Genomic DNA, 17,617 nt, shown 5'->3' on the forward strand with positions numbered 1-17,617 from the left:
ACACATTAATACCTCATTCAGTGGGACGTCTTAGACAGTGGGAGCCAGCATTCTGGCTTATCGAAGTTCTTAAAAACAACATTTCTGACCAGCAATGGGACAAATATTCTGTGCACTCATTATTTGAGGCCCTGAACTTGTCATTCTGAGGCAGTTTGACATTTTTTTTACATATTTGAAATCCACCCATAAGTGAGCTCCACTCTAGCTCCAGTATTCTCTATTATAAAGAAAAAGCAGCTGTTTCTATGACATGATGGGTACCTTGTATTCAAATCATTTCCTTTTCACATTAATCCTTGATGGCAGTGGATGATACACTAGCATCTGTTACCACATTACCCAAGGGTAACTGAGCAAATGTGTATATACAGAAATGTCCATGTTAAGCTGTGCTTCATGTATATGAATAGCTTTTAGATAATCACATTTCATATTTAAAATTGAAAATAAAAACTGAACTCCTTGTTTCTTTTTCTCAAGTTTTTTCCAGACAATTCATGTATCCCTTTGCCCCTAGAGCCAGTACTACATAAAGCCCACAAGCCATAGCCTGTGTTTTGGTGTTCACGTATGCTTAATATAGCAATAATCTCATCATCTATCACATTTTACAAATAAAAAACATACCATAAGGATGGGGTACTTCCACTTATACAATTTTATCCATCTTTTTCTTATTCCACAGTCAGGCCGTGTTACCTGATAGTCTGAGGGGATTTCTATGGATTATTTTCCTGAGATTTATCTCTAGAGAATGAGATGAATAAAGAAGTATTTACTATATACCTGGAAATATATGCCCAATTACAGAATTCGGCTGCAGTTTACAATCTTCCCTCCTATCATTAAAAATAAATAGACATACAAAAAGAAAAAACACCACCCACGGTCTTGTGTTAGCTATAGGACCAAAGTATTGGGTTACTGAGAGTTTTCACTTTAAGTGGAATCAGGAAGAAGAGAATTGTACCTTAATCTTTAATGTCACTTCTTTCAGATACTGGGATTCCAGATATTGAAATAGAAAACAATGGGACTCCTCACGATAGTACTGCTATGCAAGGTACAGTAATCAGCATACTTCTCTCTCTAACTGCTTAATATGTGACCCTTGGGGGTGGGGGAGGGATGAGCTCCTATGTTGATACTCTTCATATAAGTAAAATAAATAAGTTTAATTCTTCTTATTTTATGACAGAGGAAGAAGTCTGTAGTTTTTTGAGATTATATATATAGGGACTAATAATTTTGCATATACAATGTGAGCAAATTTCTTATACAGTATTTTAGCTGTTGAAAGAATGTACATTTATATCTTAGTTATATTCTAAAAATGCATAAATGTGAATATAATCTACTTTTCAGAAGTGTACAATAATATGCATTTTCAAATCTCATTACAGTTTGTAAAAGCCACAGGCACAATAAGCATAGCCTATCCATATTTTAAGTGTTCTGGACAACATTTTTTATCAACCTTTAAATTCCAATGCTAATTTTAGATAATTTTAGAAACTGCCTAAATATGGAGATAAGAGCATGCCTTGTAATTCATGATTTGCAGGATTACAATAAATGCTTAGATCCTTTAAAATATTTAGTAGTAAGAAAATAGATGAAACAAATCAATATAAGGGCTCATTGGAGTGCAAAAGCACCTAAAAATAAAAACTGAATTTGACCACTAGAGTTTTTCCAGTGTGATTCCAATGCAGTTTTCTAGCACTTTGTATGCAGGTTACATTTATTTTCACATTTATTGTGAAAAAGATGTCTGACTCTAATAAAAAAGAAAAGGCATCTCCATGAAAAAATGATTTCCTAACTTTCAAAAAGGAAGACAACCATGGATACATTGCCTGCTGAGATTTAACTAATCAGTGCCTTTCCACTGTGTGATGACTGGGTCTGCACGAAGGCAACAGTACCGGATGTGACCAAAAGATCTATTTGGGTTCATCTGAGGGTCACTGATTTTTGTGGCAGCTTCAGAAAACTTAGAAACCCTAATCCATGTAGTTTTGCACATCAACTTTACAAAACCAAGAGTGTCAGAGCTCATGGATCTTCTGGTAATGCCTGATTCTGCTGCAGTAGGGTAGACCTAACTAATTCATTAACTTTCTGTGCATGAAAGTATGCATGTTTAGCTGTTTCAGTGATGCTTTTGCTGTATCTGATCCCTGTTTTGCTTGCCTGCTTTCTTCCCTCAACTTAAAAGCTGTGTCTGTGTGAGAAAATTCAATTTGGATGGGACTCAGTGTTTGTACAATCAATTCACCACAGTGAAATTTATGAATAAAGGCCCACTAGTTGTGGGCTACCACTAGTTGAGGTTGCCATCACATATCAGGGCCAAATGGGGTTTAATAAGCCTGAAGCATTTGATCCCTTCTGATTCTGTGACACACAAATAGAGACCCAGTCTTTAAGGTGCATTGAACTTGATTGTGCCCCTCCATTGAATGAGGTGTAAGGTGAGCTTTGGAACTAGAGGGGGTAAACCAAACATACTATCAATGAGTTGAATCTTTATTATCCTTTAATCCTATACTCCCAATTCATTGCTGTTTGTTTAATGTATATGATGCCTTTAGTTCACAATAGCAACATCTTTCCCCACTCTGAGATAAATGCAAGCTTTTGAACTGTCCCAAAGTTACTTCATTTCCATGCAACAACCAACAGATATCTTATTCATGGGAGGTTAATTAGGTGATAAGTGAAAAGGTAGATTCACTCTCCATTTGGCTCAAATTTTTTATTTTAATGAAGTCTGCAAAGAACAGCTTTTCATATTAACTTGTGGTTAGGGGAGGACACATTTAATATTTCTTTTCACTGAGCATACTTTTAAGAAGTTCTAGTAGTTTTTGCTGGCTAAACGAGGGAATTAGGTTCACCTTTAAAAGGATTGAGATGGAACTTATTTTAAAGCAAGGGAATTAATTTTTATCATTTTTGTCAAATTACAAATCAAATTGTCTAGTATTTGTGGTTAATATTGTCAATATATGGTAAAACGTGGTGGGTTAATAATTCCTTTTGAATGTCTGAAGATAGGTTATGTTAAATAATATTCTTGATAAATTTGGTAAAAATGGAAAAGTATACATTCTCACCTCTCTTAGCACAGCACTTAAGCTGTGTAAATGATAAAATTCCCATCACCAATTTATGCAAAACTAGAGTGAATGCTTTGTGTTAACACGGCAGTAGAATCACAATTTAATGTCTAAAAGAAATTATTTTATGATCAAAAAATGATTTATTCTATTAGCCAGGGGAACAGATGCCTGAAAATATTATCAGAACTAATCTTAAATATACTTTCCCAAATCAATCAATTCAAATAATTACTTGAAAAATATCAGTAATGTCACTTATGATTTAAGGTGCTCAGAATTGAAAGATTACTTTTATGTGTATCTATGAGCATGTATAATTCTTGGAAAACGTAGAATGCAAGCTTAACCGCTATTTTTTCATTCTTTCTACTAATTTTGCTCTTGTGTGTTATGGTCCTTCTCTTTTGTGATTTATTTTGACAACATTTTCATCTTTTTCGCTTCCCTCAATCACCCATTTTTTAACTTGGAAGATTATTTCCTAGCGTCTTTCATTCATGCCAGTCCAGTGCCATTTCCAAAACTCATCTCCATCACAGCAAACAATTCCAGGATCAGCGAAGTCTTTCCCTTTCCTATTGTCAATTGCTCTGCCGGATAGAAATCTATCAGTCACCTAGTGATCTCCCTTTGAAATGCAATTAGTTCCACTGTGACAGCTCCTTAAGAGAGTTTAAAGAGAACTTGGAAGAATGTTGCTTTGGCCATCCTTAGAAGTAATAAAGTCACATACAGTCTTATGATAATTTCCACATGGATTTTAGTACAGACAAACTGCCCATGTGCTAGGATTGTTATATGTATTCTAAATCTCTTCAGCTTAGTTATTTCATGTCTTTTATGCTTTGACTGTTGTTCGACAGACAAGGTATCATGCGTAGACCACCTTCTGATAAAAGAATTTCTGTATCCCTTGTATTTTAACAATCTATGATAGCAACTCCTCCAGAATATTTTAAGGTGATCAAACAATGAATACATACTCACTCTCATGGCTGTGTCCACTATTGCTGGAGGTGAATGATTCAGTGGAGCATATACACTAATATCCTCCCACCTAGATTCCCATAACTCACTTGGAGGCCTGCAAGACAGCACATCAACCATCTTATCAACTAATCTCCATTTCACATAAAATAAACATACTGGGTATCATTAAGTGCACCTTCAGATCAATGATTTTTGCAAATGACATTCAAGTACCATTTGCGTAGTGCATTTTTGCTGATAAAAGCAAATTAAATTAGCACAACTACAAGTGCGCTGATAAAAACTAAAACCAAACAGCAGTACCATTAGCTAACAAAGTAATATTTTCTCTTTACTGCATTCTGCCATTTAGTTATTATCCTATTGGAAATCTAATTATAATCCTTTTACTCCCTAGTCAAACTTCACAGTTTTTGCAAGCTTAGCACTGACAAGTGATTTCATTACATTTGATTGCCCGCGCCCAGATTGACTTAACTTCACTTGGAGACCTAAAAGCCCTCTCAGTTTCTCAGATTCCCTGTTTGCACATTACAGCAACAGCTCCTTTAATTAATTAGCATGAACAGCAGTAACATGAACTGCTGAACAGAAAATAACATCACTTTATGATCACAGAGAGACTTCTTCTTTTGCATGTTTATACCTTAGTTAACTTTTGTATGACTATATTTTATTGTTAGGGGCTACTGGTACAGTTGGCAGTACATGTTTCTTAAATTCTGAAAATTGACATCATCGTCATCTTGCTAATAATAGATAAAACAAATGCGGAATCTGAAGCTCCTAAATTTTAGAAAACAGACAATAGCCTTCGTGAACTGGCTTTCTAGTAATAAAATAATTAAAAAAACGTTCAGAGGTAACAACATCATAAAGTACAAGGGCACAGTGACACACCACTCCTATTTCTGATACTCCATTTGTTTGAGGACAAAAACAAAACAAAACAAAAAAAGCAGGAACTGCTTTTTCAGTGAAATGTCAATCACTGTGAATAATTTTTATATTTGCTTTTTTGCCTACATGTTTGACAATGATGCAAAATGATTTAACGCTGGAATATATTTTTTACTTTGATATTTTTCCATAAATATGGTAGAATCTTAAATAATTTCCCCTTTTTTGCTACTAACACACCCGAAGTAGATATTAAATTGAACCTACATGTCGAAAGTAAGCCAAAATTTGGTGTAACAGATAAACCTACTAAACCTTTTCTTCCCTCTGAACCAGTTTTGTTCAGAAAAACAAAAAGGTGGGAGCTTAGAATACAGACGGATGAATCGAAAACATGAAATGCATGATCTCATTTATGCAATGCTTGATGAAGATGCCACTGAAGAATTAGAAGCGAAGTGATTAAAGTGTCCTTTGACTCTAAAAGCAACAAACACAATTTTAACATCTCTATGTTAAAAAACACACTTTAACAATGCAATTTAATATAAATATTTATAATATAGAACTTTCAGTATATGTTTATCCTATGAAATATTTATGAATATGTATATTTTTATCAATTCTCTCAAAATCAATTTGAGCAGTGTCTAGCCTTCCCTGACCTTTGAAACTTCCTTATTATCTTCTCTCTTTGCTGCTCACTTGGTAACCTAGAACATCATTCCTCAAAAGAGCTTAAGATGCCATGCCAATATTTATTGAAAACAGTTACCCTTAGGCTAAGGTGGTCATTGCAGAGTTTGGTAAAATAGCAATTAAAGTGATGGTAGGAGCAAGTAAGGGGACTGGAAAAGATGAATTACACATGATTTCTTACCATGTATATGATATGAGAAGAAAAACTCAAAGGAGAGGAGATCAAACTTCCCTATACCTCTTCTACTAATTCCCACCGCAGTGTGCTCTTTATCTTTCTCTAGGGGTTCCACAGACTCCTTTCTGCCCTACCCTCATCAATCATTAATTTCTCTTCCCTTTGATATCTTGTACTGTGTTGGAAGCTATACACAGGAACTCTAATATTCCCATTGTAAAGTGGAAATGTCCTCTTGTAAAGTGGAAATACATCACGTGTCAGAGATTAGAGGGATTGTGGGAAGTGAGTCCTCTTTCCTCTTAAATGCTTCCTTTGAGACTAGGAGCCTTGTACTATCCAGAGAAACTTCACTGCAGCTGCCATCATAGAGTGGAAAAAGGCTCTAGCACACACCCCACGTAGAAGATCCTAGCATCTTTCTCTAAAGCAGCAGCATTTTTTTTCCTGGAAATTTCGTTAGATGGCCCGAGTCATTTTGCTATCTTCACCACGAAGTATTTGTCTCCCATTTTCTTCATCCTCCACAGGATTTTTATCTAGATTGATGGTACCTCTCACACCATATCATACCTCTTTGCTGTGAAATACCTGTCAGATCATAGCACACCTTTCGCTACCAGTTCTTTCTTAGGAGAGTGTGAAAAGCTTACATTACTTGATAATTTAGGGCCTAGTTGTCATGGGGTGGCTTACCACTTACCACTGCATTGTTAAAAGAATACTTGCAATGCCTGAAGGGCTGTCACACTAATTAATGATGATGATACCATAAAATCTCATCTATAGATCTAGACTTACAATTTCAGCTATATCTCACTCACGTAACAGATGAAATAATAGTTGAAGTGATGGTAGGATAGTGAGACTTGTAAGCCAAAATAGATTGTTCTGCTACTCAGCATTTTGAAGCCTACAAGACTAATTCATTAATTAACAGGTCTTTCTGATTATAATCTAGGAAAGATTGTTCAACTTGTTAAGCACTTATTTTATACCCCATCCTCTTTACATAGGCAATATAATTTTTTAAGCTTAGGATTCACCCATCCCACTCTCAATCCAAGTATACCTGAGGAACATGCAAAAGGAAAGGCTTTCTCGGATTAAAAGTTTGTTTTATTTTTCATTTTCACATTTATGTTTTATGTTTTAATTAAAAAAACACACAGCATTCTCATAAAAGGCTGTAATCATATGCCATTGTTGTCACACCACTTTAAAGAAACTAAAATTATTATATTGCTGCCACATAAATGTGTGGCAGTTCTATGCCAAGATGCTTATCATTCTTGGAATGAGGAATTAATTGATGGCCTAAAACTGGAATAATGAACAAAAGAAAGTCGACACCTAGTATTTGTATAGCCTGGTGAACTTTGTGCTATTCTTTTTTTTGTGAGAGGGGCTTAATTTAAAAAGGTAACTTACTGGGTGACTTAACTGAGGCTTCCAGGGATAGATTCAGGCATGGCTGGATCCAGTAACTGTAGTGGGAGAACCCTTCTCCAGTTTGTAGGTAATTAACCAAAATAGTCTAAAACCAACTATAATTTAATAATCACTTCTGCCTTAAAACTTTGCAGAGATTGGGGTAATACTTATAAAAAGTACACAAATACAGTACATCTCTCTTTTCTATTTAAAACTGTGTAGAGAAGCTGAAATATTAATAGAAAGAAACTTTTATATTTGTGGCTAAGCTCACATACCCTATCAGAACTAGACCTTAATGGATCCTTGGTTATCTAATTTTAGGCCACGATTCCTTACTGTGGGCCATTAGCATAATGTTTTATTGTTTGCCCTAAGGAACTTCTTTCTCATTTATAATAGCCATATCACATTCAATTTTGGAAATTAAAGTGAATTTAAAAGAAAACATTCCTTACAGTTTCATATAGACCTCCTTAAAGTCCCTCAATCTGTTGACCCCCAAAGTTTATGATTTACTTGTTTAATGTTTGAAAATTAATGTTGGTAATAATCCACATACTTAACTGGAATCTGCTTTACCTCAATAATGCAAATGGTTATTTTGGCAACATTTTTACCAATTCCTTTATTAGCTTTCAAGAAAATATCATTTTTTATAAGCATTTCTTCTCTATTTCCCTATCCCCCATAAATGTTTAAGTGCTCTTGTTTTCTTTAAAACAATACAAATGAATGTCATGTTGATCTCAGCATTGGTAAGTAACCATTTAAAACGACTGAGGCAAAACCTGCAACTCAAATCTTGCAGTCTCCTAGTAACTGCATTTCAACCTTCTATGGGAAATGTTGGATGTGGTCATTTTTAATGATGTTCAAGTAAACGTTTAATGTTATTCCATTACTTCCATTTTCATTTTCCTCCATATTTTGATTCCTTTGAAATGAGAGATCATTGAGTTTTTCTATCAGTTTAGCATACAAAAGTAGTTAAAAGTTATAGGAAGAACTTACTTGTGCTTTTAAATATTAAATTAAAATATTTCCAATGTGCATCCTATACAAAACTCAAGTAAACCTGACCTTTAGGAATATTTTGTAACTTACGTACTTATAGAAGGTGGATGATATGACTTTAGAGTTTTTAGAGGAATGGCGTAGAAACATACACAGCTTACAACTTTTCACCATGGCATTATCTACAACAAGGAGTAGTGAAAGAATATGGCATTCCACATGTGACATGAGTGCTTAGAATGGCTTAGTATGGCTCCTAACATAGTCGGTGCTCCATAAATACTAGTTTTTATTTATTCTCCTTTCCTTTCCTTTCTCTTCCCTGCTGGAAGGTAGAATTCAAGTACTTCTGGAGTTTTTAGTGAGGCTCAAAAGCTCCAGGTCTGTGTACTGAGCCCATGTACTTTTATTGCTGTTTTATAACTGGTCTAAGGGAGGCACAACGAAGTGGTATGAAGAGCAGTAGTGGTCTAGTGGTCAGGGTTTCTCAGTTACTAACTGGCTAACTTGGTTACTAACCCTGAGAACTCATTCAACCTCTCTCTGCCTTAATTTTAGTAATAGCAATAATAATATTTGCCTAATCTTCCTCATCAATAAGTTAGACCCATACTCTCTGACAAGTATGACAAATATAAAATATCATTATTACTATACCCTGTAAACTACATATGAATTTAGCATTTGTGTTTGCGTGTGTAGATTTTAGCAGGGGTAAAATATTTGGCATATAATTGAGGTATAAAGCTTTCTCTAAAACATATGCTTTTCAGTATGTAGTTATGGTAAATATATTCTTATATTTTATCCCCATATGAGAATAGAAGGGTATCCGTGCTCCCTTATTACGGCTGGTCTTACAAGAGCTAGAGATTAAATAAAGGGGAAAAGGGTATGTTAAAGAATTAATTCACAAAAACAAAGTGAATTAAAAGGAAGCAAGAGAGGTTGATACTCCATTGTGACATTTGCAAAGAACAGACGACCTGTGCTGGTCTTTGTTTTGATTAAAGTTTAAGTCAGAAATTCTTTAGGGATAATAAGGCCAAGTGGTTATTATTTTCAAGAAACCTTCATTTTTAAAAAAGTACCACATTATAAAAATAAGCACCAGATCCGTCTGAAAAATGTCTCTAAAACACTTTCTCTAGACAAAGAGGAATTAAATGCTATACTATTTTATTATCTATCCCCCTCTTGCAATGGTCTACTTTTTCTACTCTCAATTTAGTAGCTCCATATTTATACTACTGTACTAATAACTAACTGGACCCCAAACTAACCTCACTACTGTTGTTTATTTGATTTGAGAATGTCGCATTCTGAACATGTTTCCGCAATTGATATAGAGTTCATACAATTAATTGCATATTTAATTTGGATTGAACCTAAGCCTGAAGCGGAGCATTAACCAGCACATTGTTTTATCTCTCTCTTATTCAGGTTAGGAAAACATGACCTTTTAGATGTGATCTTATTTAGTGCCAAATAATATCGAGCTCCTTTGAAAATTAGAAACATATCACTAATTAAGCAACTTAAAACATAAAACTTAATACTTAGCTGGAAAAATCATTTGTAAAATATTGCCACTAGTTCACTAATAAGTTCGCTACCTCAAAAGAAAAGTTTGATAGCCCAAAGTATGCCTGTGATGAAGCCCATTAGTTCTTAAGGAAATCCCATTGTTTATGTAAGTGAATCAGTGGTCAGAAAATACTTGGAAGAAAACATGAGCCCCGGGTAGGAGAAATAATTTTTTTCTAAACACAAACTTAAACCTTCAAAAACATTATAAACACATTTCTTGGTAGTTTTTAAAAAATAAATAGTGAGAAGTTGCTTTTAAATACCCATCCCGTCAGGGAAGAAAATCTCATCCTGAGGGAAATTGCAGTCATTAACAAAGATTTCGACTTGGAGAAAACAGTGTGGATCTTTACTCGTGTTTTAGACTGTGAAGGAGGAAAAACACCTTTCTAAATGCCTTGCTTATTAAGCTAGTCATGCGTTTCACTGCAGGTTGTAAAGCAGTAGAACATGCACAAGGGGCTCATAAGCATATTTTAGAGTTAGGGAATATCACTTATACCATTTTTATATTGTCAATATCACCCCCAGAGAATAAGATTAAGCTTTAAACTACTGTAAATCTACAGTTTTGCTCACCTTTGTATAATTTCGTTTTTAAGAGAATGAGACTCACATCAATGAATGTATGATTAAAGAATGAGCCTAATAGCATAGTACATTTATTGCACACAGATTTATTCAAATCTTGAACAATATATAGCACAGCAAAATATTATAAAGCCAGTTTGTGGTTTTCAGTGAAGTTCATTGAGTAGATTTTGGATTTTCTTTGTTGGAATGAAATTTTGACCAGGTCTTATTGTTTTTTCTGTGCAGCCTGAACACTGATGCCGGAACTCCAACTGATCATAGGCACGAATAGGGTGCTGTAGCAGTTACCTGCTTATCTAGTGCTGTCATTCTTTAGAATTCATACTTAAATTCTTAAAATATGGAACCTTCAATTACTATTTGTTCATTACTGATAAATAGAATCTTGCACGTACAGGAAAAATGTGCTGGAGATTGGGCTTCACAAATTTTTAGAGGATAACCATAATGATGATTGAACGTGATACTTCACACTTCTATAACCCCTTTCTTCCATGGAGTTCATAGTGCTTCATAAACATTATCACATTAATCCACTAGCATCCTAGTGGGGTAAGTAGGTGGAAGAATTTTTAAGACAGAGAAAATGCTATTTCTAAATGGTGTGACAGAAATGAAAATGCAGACAAACCCACCTTGAGCTGTGATTACTATGAAATAGCTATATAATTTGGCTGACCTGGGATTGAACAGGAATTATGTGAGGAGGTAATTCATTTGTGCAAATGATCAATATTTTTATCACTGCTTTGGAACTCACCTTTCTAAAAGAAATGCATTGCTTGTGGACTCCTCTAAGGGAATATACAGAGCACTAGTTTGTAGATTTTACCACACCTAGTTCTACCTTTGATCTGTTGATGGTGGAGCAAGTCATTTAATCCCTTTCTACTAGCACATTCCTTATCTGTAAAGAGGGCAATGATAAAAACACATATGCAAGCTACTAAAAATATCCCTTTTATTCTTTTCTGATCTCCTTCCATCTTCAGTTCTGCTTCCTTTTTATTAAGTTGTCAACAAGCAAATGGACTGAAAAATCTATAGACATAAAAATGAGAAAGGCAGATATGATGGGTCAGTCGCATCGTGGATATTTTCCACTGCTCACCCTCTGGTCTAGACATGACCAGATGCCTGAGATGTTCCAGTGATTAGAACAAAGTGAGTCATTTGGCTTGAATTGCCCAGGAAATGGATGGTCTCAAATATTTTTAGCTGTTTACTTAATGGAGACCTGGCCAAAGGCTGGTGGCAAATACCTGTCATCATTATTTTCATGCCTCCTAAGAATCTAATAGAGCAGTTTCCCAATGTGTTAAATGGTACTCTAGTGATCGAAAAAATTTAATGTCCCTCCTAAAGTGCCCTCCTTACGCCAAGCAAAATCTAATACATTATGTTATTTTTACGTCTGCCCTGGAATTAAGTTCTGATGTGACAAAAGCACCACTCATCTTATGCAAAAGGCGAACTGAGTTTCTAGCCATTCTCCAGTGATCAGTTCCCTGTGGCAGTAAATACAATTTTTGCTGGGATGGCCACCTACCTGACACATTTTTAAATATTGCATTAATTACTATCAATGTGACATTCCGGTCATTCCATGCTCTGAAGGGATTTCTTCTAAGGCAGGGGCATTTGGCTTCTGTTGCTCTCTACAGACTTTAAAAGGTCTACTTGTATAAAGTAGGTGTGCTGCTTTAACCTAATTCAGTGAAGTAATGCCAAATTAGAAATAAGTCACAGAGAAGGATTGAGGCAAACATAATTTTTTAAAATTTTATGAATACTAAATATCTGAATAAAATAACAAAGAGGTGTGACTAAAATTCTAACTTCCAAAAATGTCTCATTATTTGATAGGCAAAGAGCGTATACTGAACTATAGGGGAAGCTGAACAGCTTTTTCAAATTAACCAAGTCACTTAAAGACAAACTACTGTCTTTTTACAAATAGAAATGTGTAATTAACTTTGGTTGAACTATAAGGAATCCTCGTATGTTTTCTTCTGACCTTTTCCCACATATCTGCCTTCTTTATGATCCCTGATTTTGGGTTTTTTCCTTTTCATAAGCTTCAGATGTATACCACAGAAGGCAAGTCTCACACAGTTTGGAACAACCGGGTGTGGCCCTTTAAAAACAACTGATCAGCAGATGTTCATCTCCTGCATGGAGGGGGCGACACCAGCCTCCTGTGCCATGGGGTATGCCCATGTCAGGCAGTCCTGTGCTAAGAGAAGGAATGTATGGGCCTTTGTTTTTATTTTTAAAATGGTCACATTTGTGTGTATTGAATTCCCCGTTTTACTTGTCTGATAAATCTTAAAGCAATAAACTCTGTCAGCCCTCCCCAAATGTCAGTGTTTGTCACTCCTTGTAAGTTCCCAAGCTCCCTAACATTCCTCTGGAGAGGCTTTGTTCATTGCTCTTCCTGATCTTTAATCTTGTTTACATCCAGAATGCATATTAGATCATCTCTGTTTGGAGCTCAAGTACAAACCCTCTTAAAAACATGAAACATTCAATTACTAATTAGCTGTTTCCTGTTTCTAATGAAGTGAGCATGCCAGGTTTGGATTAAAATTCAGCTACTGCTCTCTTCTGTTTATGGTTCCAGATGTTTTTGTTTTATCTAGGAGTTTAGTTTGACAGCTACTACTAAATGATAAATCACTCATATTATATGTGAAATGCATTTTGAAATTGAAATGTGGCAAACTTTGAGATTGCTCCAAGGAGCCGTGTCAGTTAGCAGGTCAATACTGGCTCCTTCCTTATGATCACTCAGTATTGGCATATGTAAAACAGCAACAGAATCTGTTCCAGCATTATACGGCATGCTACGCAAGAGTCTATTTTGCTACTATCCTCTAAATTAGGAGAAAAAGTTGTACTACAATGAAATCTCACTTTATTGTATTCTGAGTATAAAAAGTGATTCATATTAATACCATCTTCTTCTTGCTGGCCTAATTTTTCTTTGGATTTTCGAGCTACTGTGGAAACAGTTCCTGATAGGCCTTATAAACTGGCACATTTAATGAAGGGTGTGGGCAGATATGTTTGTCTTTTTTAATAAACACAATAATTACACATAACAAAAGAGAGATTTTTCAGAAACTGCATTTTTCCAAAAGACAAATGGTGATTGCTTTTGCCATTTGTTGCTGTGTTTATGTACCTTTTTTTTTAAACAGGATATTATTTTGTTTTGCCATTGCTTTCAAGTCTGTAATGTCCACAAATTATATTGCATGATTTAAGCTTTAGCTATATTGTATAAATTTCAATCCTGGTAAAATGACTGTCTGCCATTTGATGTTGAAGAGCTTTCCTTTGACATTTAGGCTGTGTATACAGAGAATGAGGTAGACTGGAAAATTGAGCAACAATCTGGTGAATTTTATCAGAATAAATATTCTTAGATGCCACAAAGGAGTCTGAGCAATTCTCTGGAGTGACAGACTACTAAATAGTTTCCAAAAATTCAAGCTTTGTTTTCTTCTGGTCCCTGGAAAAGTTCAGGTGAATTCCATGGACTCTTTGGCAAAATGTCTGGTTGCCCTATAATGGAGTCCGACCGTCTAGGTTGTCTGACTATCATAGTCTCAAATTATTTTATACTTCTATTACTTTATCACATCTTTATCTTTTGTTCTGAGGTATTATCCAGAAAATTCCACTGACTCGCCATGATACCTTCTACACAGAAAGAATAAATATTTTAAACGTTTTATACACAAGGCTCAAAAAGGGTATATTTTCCTCCTAACAATGCTAAGCTTTGACTAGACTAAATTAATATTTTAGACTAGCCATATTAGTCCAACAATGATAATGTATTTTCCTTTATATGTGAAGATTATACATTTGACTCACAAACATAGACTTTAGGTGTTTCTTAAGCATGGCTGATGGATTTGTATTATCATCCACACTCTCTTCCCTGGTTCTTCTTTTGTGACCAAGGCCAATTTTTATGAGTTAGCTGGATAGAGACTCGGGCTGTAAGCCATGGCTGTGGAAAAGAGCAGGTTTAGACAAAGAAAGAGGTAGAATTGTATTTTGAAAATTTTTTCCAACTATAATTTTTACCAACACCATCGAATATTTTCTAATTCTAGGATGGTATGGATTCTTTTGATTACCAACATGGAAATAGACACTCGTTTGACCAAACATTATGGTTAAAATGATATTCAGAACTAGTCTCCCTTCATGCAGTATACACAGTCTCAGAGTTAACCTGCGGAGAAGAAATTCTAAATGTACAAAGCTGGCATTACCTTAGGTCATAACCAGATCATATCTCTTTTCTCCCTGTTTTGGTAAACGATAGGGATCTCAAACATACCATTATACACAAAAGGAAAAGTAATGTAGATAACTATAGACATGATAGTTTATGAAGAGTCTTATTGGTCTTCGATGTCTTCAGTGCTGTGGAAAGAAGAACAGAAGCTGTAGCATGAAACTTGAAGGATCTTTGAAAACTGACACATTAACATATAGAAATGTTAAGAAATTTTAAATTTTACCAATACTAAATCAAGCCTGTTACATCAGATCATTTAAGTTCCTGAAGATAGAAGTTTGGTGTATTTAAGCACGTATCAGAATTATTCCTCAGAAGAACTAACTTGTTTTCTTTTTTTTAAAGGAGGTAACTATTACTGTTTAGCAATGGCACAACAGTTTTATTCGGCCTGAAAGGTCCTCGCTGGCTTTACATAAATGAAGATGCTTGTGATTCCAGTTTATCTCTGAAACTATTCAACATGGAGTTGTTTCCATTGTGTTTATCAGCAAAGCTTTATTTACTGAAGCGGCTATTCAATCTATATTACGTTTTAAAAAAAGCAAAGTGTGTACATTTTAAAAGCAATGATGTAAACTTTGTCCTTGCGTTAGATTGACCAGTTTAAGAATATGAGCTAAATCCTAACGGCTAAGGTAACTTGACCATATTTGATGCTTTTCTATGCTCACTTCAGCTTGGCTTTTTGTCTTTTAGGAAAAAAAATGCGGTAGTGTGTTAGAGACTAGAAACTTATATGTATGGTTTCTCTGTTTTACCATATATTAAGTTAAAGTATACCTTCTTTGTTAAAAATGTACTTGCTAAACTTCACTATAAATAAAAGCATTTTGACTTTGTCAATTGTCACTGAGTTTTTATTTTCAAATTGTCGACTGCAGTCATTCAAGTAGAGTCACAGTGCAAATCAAAATGTGGGAACTAGGAAGGTGTTTGTAAAGCTTCCACTGGTTTGGTTATTTCCAAACAAATATGAACATACCTCTTATTTCAGTTCACCTGTTTCAACAGGCCAGTATTTTTGTCCTCAATTGTTCTGTTGAATCACACCAAATTGCCTTTTCCTGGCTGTCTGTGGTTAGTCAACCTGCTTCTAGGAAGAAGGGTCGCATTGGGAAGCATGAAAAATGTGAATCAACAAGTGGAAAATCTCTTCTGAATATCTGTTATTTCTACAAACTTTCTTCTAGAACTGCCTTCAGAGGAGAACAAAAAATTCGAAGGGACATATAACTACTCTGGCCCAAAGAAATGCCAGGTGTCCCTGTGCATCCAAATATCCATTGAGGCCTAATGGAAAACCAAGGGCAGATAAAAAAAATCTTACTGGAAAACAAAAACAACAACCATATCCCTGCCCTATAGTTTATCTGATCTGTCTTCACCTTCTCCTTAGTTCATGTCCGTTAGAATCCTGGAGCCCACTCAAATTCTGGTTCACCAAGGAACTTCTCAGTTTTTCCTATGCAGTGCCACTTCCACCCCTCCCACGTCTTATAAAAGGTGTGCTGTACCCCACAGTGCTTCTAGCTGGCCGGCCAAAGACTGTAGGTTTTCTAGTTTGGAACAATGTTGTTTACTTCCACAGGTGTTTTCTCTCACCATCACCTCCTCACCATCCTTGTTTGTGGAAGTTTTAAGAGTCCTGAGAAGACTACAAGTTCTTCCTCTGCTCTAGAGGAGAAAGATCCCTATGGGTTTTTGTTGACTAAGCAAGCCTGCTCTGGTAATATGCCTTCCTCCCACAATAACACACTAAGCAGAGTACCAAGTAGTCAATCATATGAGATGCATGGTGACATTATTTAAAGCTTAACGTAAAGAGGAAGCCTCTGCCATTAGCTGCCTAACCCTCAGGAGTCCAGGTGCCCAATACCGTCAGTGGTTTATCCTCATCTAATAGCAGTTATCCACACTGGCTTAACATCGATGGGAGTGCTTCCATTCTACGTCGGGTGGCTGGCTGAGACTTCTTGGGAAGTGGACCAACTATAGGAACTTCCTGGTTTTTTGAAGCCCACTTCATTGGCCCATCAGGAGAGAGTGAGCCAGGAAAATACTGGGAATGAAGCCCACCCTGCACCTCAATGTTTCCTGGGTTAGGATTGCTTGCCATTTCAACGCGAACCCTTGACAATCCTCCACATTCTCCTCCTCACCGCTACCTCCCTCCTCTAACAACATAAGAACCTTAGCCATAAGAAAAAGAGCTGGATAAAGGATAAACATTCTTTCTCTTGCAGGGCAGTGGCTTCACTGTATATCAATTCTTTGTCAAGTATAAACCCTCTTCTATGGTTGGGAGAATCAATGTTACTTTATTCCCTTTGCACTTTGGAGAACAAACCGTTTACATTCACCTGAGACTGTGGCTGGAGGAGCTGGATCAGCCTCATGAAAACCTCAGGGACTCTGACCTCAAGTCTACCACTTCTAGAGTAGTGGTGGGGGAAATACAACTGCTCCCACCTCCAGACATACTCATAGCACCTTCTATAATTACAATCCTGGTATAAGAGTATCTTCCCATACCTTTCAAAGCACCCAACCTTTTTAGGGATTCAATTGTCACTCTTCCCAACTAACTGATACATGTATAAATGAACCCCAGGGGATTTGGTCATGAAGGCCCCTTCCACCAACAAACACCAACATTGTGCCTTCTTAGGGAAAAGTGTCTCTGTGGGACATGCGCCATCAATTTTCACAGATGTTGAAGATCGTAGTTGACTATGAAAACGTGAGATATTCTGTGGGTCA

General features: G+C 35.8%; 1 protein-coding gene across 8 annotated transcripts in view; it reads left to right on the plus strand.

Moving 5' to 3' along the window:
• The window catches only part of DACH2 (dachshund family transcription factor 2), a 472,014-nt gene extending 456,318 nt beyond the window's left edge, over positions 1-15,696 (plus strand). For all 8 annotated transcript variants that reach the window (XM_070502515.1, XM_070502518.1, XM_070502517.1 and 5 more), the window contains 2 exons: positions 1,001-1,066; positions 10,759-15,696. In XM_070502515.1, coding sequence (XP_070358616.1) covers positions 1,001-1,066; positions 10,759-10,763 — 71 coding nt within the window. In that variant the 3' untranslated portion in view covers positions 10,764-15,696. The remainder of the gene's footprint in view (positions 1-1,000; positions 1,067-10,758) is intronic.
• The last annotated feature ends 1,921 nt before the right edge of the window (positions 15,697-17,617 follow it).

This window comes from Equus asinus, chromosome X (assembly GCF_041296235.1).
Source record: "Equus asinus isolate D_3611 breed Donkey chromosome X, EquAss-T2T_v2, whole genome shotgun sequence".
NCBI lineage: Eukaryota > Metazoa > Chordata > Mammalia > Perissodactyla > Equidae > Equus > Equus asinus.